The 8,372-nt window shown below is 40.5% G+C and overlaps 2 protein-coding genes across 2 annotated transcripts; both read right to left on the bottom strand.

The window, feature by feature from the left end:
- Positions 1-1,562: 1,562 nt before the first annotated feature.
- LOC139661936 (gastrula zinc finger protein XlCGF57.1-like) lies at positions 1,563-4,114 on the bottom strand. Its single transcript, XM_071540521.1, has 3 exons — positions 4,023-4,114; positions 2,917-3,363; positions 1,563-2,340 (listed from the first exon to the last, which is right to left on the bottom strand). The coding sequence occupies exons 1-3, from the start codon at positions 4,054-4,056 to the stop codon at positions 1,637-1,639; spliced, it is 1,185 nt and encodes a 394-aa protein (XP_071396622.1). The 5' UTR covers positions 4,057-4,114; the 3' UTR covers positions 1,563-1,636.
- On the bottom strand, positions 4,056-7,329 carry LOC139661935 (uncharacterized). Its single transcript, XM_071540520.1, has 9 exons — positions 7,163-7,329; positions 6,471-6,673; positions 6,027-6,131; positions 5,803-5,898; positions 5,488-5,598; positions 5,286-5,403; positions 4,552-4,782; positions 4,183-4,367; positions 4,056-4,100 (listed from the first exon to the last, which is right to left on the bottom strand). Exons 1-9 carry the CDS (start codon positions 7,176-7,178, stop codon positions 4,056-4,058), a joined length of 1,110 nt encoding a protein of 369 aa, XP_071396621.1. The 5' UTR covers positions 7,179-7,329.
- Between the last annotated feature and the right edge of the window lie 1,043 nt (positions 7,330-8,372).

The raw sequence follows: 8,372 nt of genomic DNA, 5'->3' as shown, positions 1-8,372 counted from the left end.
ACCGCTGAACTAGACTAACCTAACTGTGAGCAACTCTATTACAGTGTGAAACTTAAAATATGACAAAATAAATTTACTCAAAAAGATAAAGTAAAGATGAACAGGTTTGAATCTGGCCTGGTTTTGTCACAAGTCATCCTCTCTCCCTCTCTCTCCCATCCTTCCTGTCTCTCTCTATTGTAAAACTGTCTGATAAAGTAAGAATGATAATCCTTGAAAGGATAAAGTTAGACTTCTACTTCTAATTAGGTGATTTGAAGCAATATGCCACAAGGGTTCTGTCAATGTGATCCTTCTCCTGTTGCTCATTTCTGAAACTGCCTCAGAGACAGTTACTCCAGGGCCTTCCTAATTAGAAACTTATTGAAATTTATGAATGCCAATTATGAATTATTGAGTCCTGTTTCCTGTGACAAATGCCATTAAGAAAGTTTAAGCAACTGAACTACTTATATTCCCCTGATATCTTCTTATCAGCACATTTGTCCACATTCAGCTGAATTATTTAAGGTGTGAAAAAAGGAAAATGTAATTTGGAGTGCTATGAAGAATATGTGTAGGTGTAAACCGCAGTAAATTGCAGGTCGGCATTTATTCTATCCTTCTATTCTATTATTTAATTTACTACATTTATGCCCATGGCAGTTTAGGTCTCAGTCTCAACACATTGATGTTGATCATGGTGCAATTGCTCCCTCTGCTGGACTACAGAATTGTTTGCCATAGGATTATATTGATTAATTTATCTATTTTGACCTTGATAATTTGATCTCAGTATGTTACCTGTAGAATGCCAATTTATCCTCATTTTGGCAAAATGTTTTCTGCTAATCAAACAATGAATGAATGATGAATGAATGAATGAATGAATGAATGAATGAATGAATGAAGAGTCACTATAATATTCCTATTATACTCCTATAGAGACTTATAGAGTGTCTGTTGTACTATGTAGTGACTTTATAGTAACCTTATTGTACTTTATTTTATATTTTATTTCCTATGCAATCATTACAATGATTCCTATAGGCATTCATGTGAATATTATAGTTTTGGTGTGATATTTGTACAGTACACCTCTAAAACTTACTAAAGGATTAATATTGTTCTTTTTCATAAGGAAATGGTTGAATGAATGTTGGGAACATAGTTTGGAACATAACTATGGAAAATACTCAAAAACATGGTTAATAACATTAATGAGTTTTATTATCCCTTTAATAACTGTTGATCAATGTGATTAAAAAATGTGGGTTTTGTGTTTGCTTGTTTTTCATAGATTAATGATCTTTAAATTGGAGGTTTAAAGTGGTATATTACATAATAGGGATCAATAATTAATTCTTATTTCATTTGAATTAGATGATTAATTACTGAATCAAAGTGCATTTTGAGAAGCTGTTATTGTATATTGAAAAAAATCTAAATGACAGGTAGGCATGTGTACACCTCAGCCCTCCTGATTTTCATGATGTGTTTGCTCGGTCTCCATGGTATTAGAGACGTTTTTTCATGTTATTAGTGATCAGGATATGAAGATGCAAGTACACAGCTTATCCTGAACCAGTATATCGTTTATTATTGAGACCCTGCGCACCGTAACACACTCACTGTCTCCAACCACACAGACAATGTGCTAGGTGTTATCATGACTTTTCAGATGCACTCTCATGTTGGATCTTTGGGAAAACGTCTTGTGACACTTGAGACACTGGAAAGGTTTCTCCCCCGTGTGTGTTCTTATGTGTTTGTTCAGCGCTGACTTGGTGTGGAAGGATTTGTCACACTGGGAGCAGGAGTATGGCCTCTCTCCTGTGTGGTATCTCAGATGTACTGCCAGCTTCGTAGATGTGGTGTAATCCTTGCCGCAGTAGTCACAGTGATGAGGCCGTTCCCCTGTGTGCTTGCGCGAGTGCACCCGCAAGGCGCCAGAGCAATAGAAGGACATACCGCATGCGCTGCATAGGTACGGTTTCTCCTTCTTGTGCATCCTGAGGTGCACCGTGAGCAAATGGGACTGTATGAATTTCTTATCGCACAGAGTACAGGCGAATGGGCGCTCACCAGTGTGAGTGTGCAAATGGGATTTCAAGACTTGCGATGACAGGAACCTTCTGCCGCAGTACGTGCAGACAAACGGCCTCTCTCCGGTGTGACTTCGCAGGTGAACTTTAAGGCTCCCCTTGGTCTTGAATCTCTTCTCGCACAGGCTGCAGGTGAAGGGCTGGGCTTCCGAGTGAACGCTGCTGTGTCGCCTGAAGTTTGATAAGTAACCGAATGTCTTCCCACACTGGAGGCAGGTGTACTTCTTGTGAAGTTCAGATGAGTCACCAGCTTTTCCTGGAGGTAGACAATGAACAACAATATCAAAACTAGAGCTGGCATTAATGTCAGAGCCTGACAAGACACAACTGGACCTGACAGTCTTGGGTCAGACTGGGTTGAATTTCTCACTTCAGGGTCCTACACTACCAGTCCAAAGTTTGGACAGATGCATTTTTCTTTATTTTTGCTATTTTCCACATTTTATGAAATAACACAAATGGAATTATGCAGTGACCAAAAAAGTGTTCCTATATTTTAGATTCTTTTAAGTAGCCTCCCCTTTGCCTTGATGGAAAGGCAAAGGCTTTGGAAGAAATTCATACATAGGCATCAACTTCACTATTTACATTTGTCTAAGAAAGAAGTATCAAGCATTTAAGCAAAAGCCTTTAGATCAAAATGGCTTTAAGATCATGAAAAACATAGTACGTTCAATCAGGTGTGTCCAAACCTGTGACTGGTAGTGTATAAATGTAATTATTTTGGAATAATGCAATTTATCATTGGAAAATTAATACCAATTACATTCTATGTTCTGGTTGCTATGGCAATAAAATAGCGAATCTAAAAAATATTAATTGATTTATTTACTTTCACCGGTATGAAGTTGCAAGTGCAGCTTTAGCCCGTTCTGCGACTTGAATCTCTTTTCACACTGCTCACACCGGAAGCGTTGCTCTGCAGAGTGAACACTGCGATGCAGCTTCAGGCTCTTCTCTGTTTTAAACGTCTTGTCACACTGGCTGCACTGAAACGGCCGCACCAAAGAGTGAACAGTGCGGTGTCTTTTCAAGAGGTACAGAAATTTGAAACTCTTGCCACAGTCCAGGCACGTGTGTTCCTCTGCGCTCCTGACATAGCAGCGCTTTGGTTTCCCGCTGAATGGGAGGGAGGTAGCGTCTCCGTCTCCCGCAGAGCACTGGATCCTGTTTTCTTCTGATGGTTCCTCTCCTCTACTGAGATCCAGAGGTTTCTTCAGCCCTGTCGCTGGGCTTTCTGAGCAGCCGGGTTTCTGGAAGACGGCATCCTCAGCCGCTTCTGCTGACAGGAAACAGAAGAGGAGAATTAGTGATGAATCTCCATTCCGAATGAAGATTCTGTCCCCGCTTGGGTGGGGGAGGCGTCCCACAGTTGGGTGGGGGAGGCGCTTAGAAGCCGAGGCGGGGACACGCCCTGACTGTGCTCTGGTAAACATGACTCGTAGGAAGATATTAGTTGGATAGGTGTCCCACCATGTGCTGGTGTGTGTACGAATAATCCACTTGGGTCACTATTGGTGTTCCAACGTTACAGATACATGGTTTCTCTCAGTTATGCAAGCTCAGGTGTGCTTTGTTTTATTAATTTCTTATCTCAAGTAAAGACATATGGATTCCCCACATGGGCTTTTACGTGGTTGAAATAAATCAAATGTGTCTATTTTTATTTGGGGTAATTGTTTGGGTACAACAGTTTTGCTGAAGCACTCCTGTCTGAAACTAACCATTGTGTCTACCGGCCACTCTACCTGGAGAAAATTCACCAGCTCCTTTCACTGTTTTACCAGCCAACCAAATAGAATAGCACCTCCAAATCATGCTTGCTTATCTGCCCAACAATACTGATGGACAAACCTTCCAGCCACAGCCAAAATATACTAAGATTTGGCTTGCGGCTGGGGTTGATTTCACAATTTGTCGACTCCTAGATTTACTCACCAACACACACTTCTGGAGAAGAGCTGCAATTCATTAGAGGTGAGTCCTGTTGATCTTGCACATTCTCTGTTCCAGCAACTATTGCATCAGACCAGTTGTGAGTACAGTCAGGTTTTTCTTCTTGAAAATCCTCTTCCACCAAGTTGTTTTCTCGTCGTACCGTCTTTTCTCCTGTCGTTTCTTTTTCTCGTTTCACCGGCACTTTAGCCTTTCGCCAGCTCTTCCCATCTCTCCTACGGCTCATGATGTGTTCCTCAATGTGTTGTTCTCTGTCTTCACAAACTTCTGAGGTCCGCTTAGATGCAAGTATTCTCAGGATGGCATCAGAGTTGTGGGATAGCTGAGCTAGCAAATTCAGAAAGTGTAACATAAGCCATTTGGTGGACACTTTTATCCAAAGCACCTTGAGTGCATATGTTTTACATTTTACTTACAGTGTTAGCACCATGCTCTACCCATTGACCTACACAGGACCACAAAAGGACTGCGTTGTAAAATGGATGGGATATCCCTTTAAATTTATGCTCACCACTGTCACCTGCCATGCCAGCTTCTTCACCACATGCAGAGGAAGTCAGAGGTAACGGCCTGTCCTCCTGCAGCTGGGAGTCTGATGGCACAGTCTCAATGGAGCTGTCGTCAGTGGCATCTTCTTCATTTCTTCCCAGTGACTGGTGATCGGTTTGATCTTCACATGTTACTGAAGTTTGTTTAGATGCAAGTGTGGACAGGATAGTGTCTGACATGAAGGAGAATTCACCTGATGAACAGAAAGCTTTCATATTACTAAGTAGTATTGGATACCAGCCGATATCAGGGTAAGAAGGGTCTCTCATCAGAGAATTTACACAATACTGAAATCCAATATCAAGTGTTATGTATGGCATGTCAGAGATCAAAGCAAAGCAGCTTGATTATCTTCCCTTTCCCCCATACACAGAAGGATGTTAAATCTCTCTACTGGACATAAACAGAGCAAACCTCAGTCACTTTTGTCCAATGTCATTGTCTATGTCTATAATAATGAATCAAGTTACTTATTAATTAATCAAATTTCGCCCTTAGAGGATTACTAAAGTTGTCAATCAATCAATCAATCAATCAATCAATCAATCTTGTTCAATAATAGTAATAGATCAGTACTGGGTATTATCCAAAGCCTTAATTTAAACAAGGTTTAACAATATCAGCAGTGAAAAAGGGGGTATCAGTGCATCATTGCTGTCAGTCAAAGTACATGATCTGTAAACAGAAGGTTCTTACTTTTAGTAAACTTTTGCCGCCATTTTCGATGCTGCAGAAGCATCCTCAGATCTTCAGGATCACAGACAAACTGCTCAAACTGGGGGTCAAGGTGAGCAAGGTCAAAACTGGCGGCTACCTGGACAAAGAAGAGTGGATTCATGTGAAATAACAGGGTTACTACACATTTTGGAATGTGGCACTTTCCCAGCTTGCTGCCTACCTGAGAAAAACTTGGTACTGGGAGAAACTCTTCCAGTCGGAAGAAGAACTCCCACAACAGGATCTGCAGCATCGTATCGAAACAGGCTCCATACTGTACTGGGAACACCTCCTTTATCAGGAGAAAAATAGCATGAATATTTCATATTCACGTCTACATTAGATAAGATAGATAAAAGATATAAATAGACAGGTATATAGAAAGATAGGTAGATAGACAGGTGTAGACACAGACAGACAAAGATATAGACAGATAACCTACATCCATACATTGACGGCCTTACATGTAATGAATAAAAACTGAAAATGTTGTCACCTTGAAAAATGTTTCTTTTTCAGTTTGGTCGTTCATCAATTTTCGAACCAGCTCCACAAATTTTGACTTTGAAACCGCCACCTCTCCATCTTGGACCTGTCATGAAGCCCAGGAAAAGTTTCTTATTTCAAGAAACACCATTCAAATGTTCCCTAAGTCAAAACAGGCTAAGTGGAATGGAATTATTTATTTTTTTGTGACTATGTTGCACAGACATTGTTCACCTCTTCATGCATGTGGTTTGTTGTCCACAGTTGAAAACTGTTCAGGTGATCCTGGATAGCTTCACAGTCAAATGGGCCGACCCTCTGTAACAACTCTAGGATGAACTAAGGAACATGTGGGAAAACAGGAAAATGTGGACTAATATTCAGACAAAGCATGCATTCTTCATGAGAAATAAATACAAATTAAAAAAAACTTACATTAGCTTTACTGGTGGGACCTGGTGGAAGTTATCCAAATGCAGCATCTTACAACAAATGCAATAGCCTAATCTGGAATATTTATGCTCCAACCACTCAGCTTCTGCCAAAAAATTAGACTGTTCTGGTTTTTATTTTTTGGCTCCACTTTGTATGGTTTTGAAAAATATATTTGTAGATGAAAGCACAGGAAAAGACACACACAAACAGACATGAACAGAGTAAATGTCCACATCCTCCTACCCGAGCTCTCAGTCCCAGAATGAGTTGAGTCTTCTGCTTGGGACTCATCAGCTCTGGGACCATCTCTGTCACCAAAGTGATGAACTCGGACAGTTTTCCGTACTGCTCCACGTTGCGCTGCTGGGCCACCTGCCACATACATGCTGACATCAACCGCACTGGAGGAACCAGGAGACGAAGGGAGGAAAGTGGGAGCTGAAGATCTAACAGTAGAAGCAGGAAGTCAAATAAATAATCACATTATCCACAACCTGATGACAGCACAACTGCACTCTCACGTAAAAGATGAAGTTACAAAAAACGAGCATATAAAACATCATAGGTCCCACATTCTAGCCAAGAGGTTTGTTTTGGTTTGTGATTACCAAAACCTGAAATGTTGTCTTAAGAGTAATCTTAAGAGTTTCCAAACACTCTCACAAGTATATTTTAATGAAGATGCATGTTTATATTTTGGGCATCCTGTTTTCCTGCTGTGGGTCTTCCCCTGACCAACAGGGGGCGTTGTTTTGCTCGGAAACAGCTAATGAGGCTGAATGAGCGATGAGCACAACTTCCCTCTGACTGGGTCAACAGCTCAGCTCTCGTAACCTCCGACGCAGCTAACCCTGACTGCTATGTGTGGCAGAGCCTCTACGCTTCCTAAGTGTATGATTTAATCCAGATAACAACAAGCACAGAAGGGTACAGACCTGGAGTAGCATCCATTTTAAGAGCGCGTTAGTTAGCTTAGCTAACTGTTTTAGCCAGATGTTTAGCCAGTAGCAGGCAGCAGCAGTTGAAAGCTGCTGCCCTACCCAGACCCTTTTGTTTTTTTCAGACAACCACTAATAAATTAGTCTACAATACTTTTTGCCATATCTAATAGTTTGTATATATATACGTAGTCTTTTAGTACGTAAATAACGTTACCTACGGCAAAGACTTAAGTCGTTATGAGCCCAGGAAAGCACTTCCGGATCACAGTTTCAAAATAAGAGTTATTTGAAATCAGATTTGAGTTACTTAAAATACAGTAACTACTATATTTACTGCTGTAAGTAAATACAACAGTATATCAGAAATCATACTTTAACGCGTGGTTGCTGTGTGGCTGCTGCATTGTTTCCCCAATCCCCACCCTTGAGATACAGTGGCATCTTACTTTGCTGTGTTTTCAGTTTCAGGAGCAAAGAATGGTCAAATGGGCAACTAGTGGCTCACTTGTTTGACTCACATGGGCCTACAGTATTGTTTTGTGTGACAAAGCACCAATTTGTTTTACTATAAACCATTCAAGAGAGAATTCTTTACTGCTGTCCGTGCAATATGAATGCATTATAGATGTAGGATAGATGCAGGGTGGGATTTGTACTGCCACTGCAATAACATACAAATATCCTGGCAATTGTGGTGTCATATTGTTTTTGGTCCCAAACAAATATGTAGCCATCAAAAGGCTCCTGATGATAGTTCATTCAACTTTTTACAACTGCAGGTGACAACAAACAATGAGCTGTGACATTCACATACTCTTGTAGAAACCAGTGACAAAGCTGCATTGTGGATCGTTTACTTTTTGGAGGTACAGGACTTCAACCCAACAGTAACCTTGTCCCAAGATATTTGGGTTCACTCATTACATTATTCAAGCACCTTAGTAGAACAACGTGTGTAGTTTTGTTTCCCATTTTATTGAAACAAAGAAACAATATTAACAATAGGAAACCATTTGTCATGAATAACAACATTAGGGCTGCAACTAACGATTATTTTCATTGTCGATTATTTTCTCGATTAATCGATTAGTTGTTTGGTCTATAAAATGTCAGAAAATGGTGAAAAATGTCGATCAGTGTTTCCCAAAGCCCAAGATGACGTCCTCAAATGTCTTGTTTTGTTCACAACCCAAAGATATTCAGT

This window comes from Centroberyx affinis, unplaced genomic scaffold, assembly GCF_046629955.1.
Source record: "Centroberyx affinis isolate AG114_WGS23_722 - 3 ecotype Tasmania unplaced genomic scaffold, CSIRO-AGI_Caff_v1 ptg003661l_1, whole genome shotgun sequence".
NCBI lineage: Eukaryota > Metazoa > Chordata > Actinopteri > Beryciformes > Berycidae > Centroberyx > Centroberyx affinis.
This window is presented reverse-complemented; position numbering and strand designations above follow the sequence as displayed.

Bases quoted from the DNA above. Each gene is read 5' to 3' on its own strand.
- LOC139661936 (XM_071540521.1), bottom strand. From the start codon at position 4,056: ATGAATTGCAGCTCTTCTCCAGAAGTGTGTGTTG. The intron at 3,364-4,022 runs GTGAGTAAATCT...TCCTGTCAGCAG, and splicing joins TTCTCCAGAAGTGTGTGTTG to AAGCGGCTGAGGATGCCGTC. The intron at 2,341-2,916 runs GTAAATAAATCA...GTCTACCTCCAG, and splicing joins GCAACTTCATACCGGTGAAA to GAAAAGCTGGTGACTCATCT.
- LOC139661935 (XM_071540520.1), bottom strand. The intron at 5,404-5,487 runs GTAGGCAGCAAG...TTCTTTGTCCAG, and splicing joins CAGTACCAAGTTTTTCTCAG to GTAGCCGCCAGTTTTGACCT. The intron at 4,368-4,551 runs GTGAGCATAAAT...TGAATTTGCTAG, and splicing joins TGGCATGGCAGGTGACAGTG to CTCAGCTATCCCACAACTCT.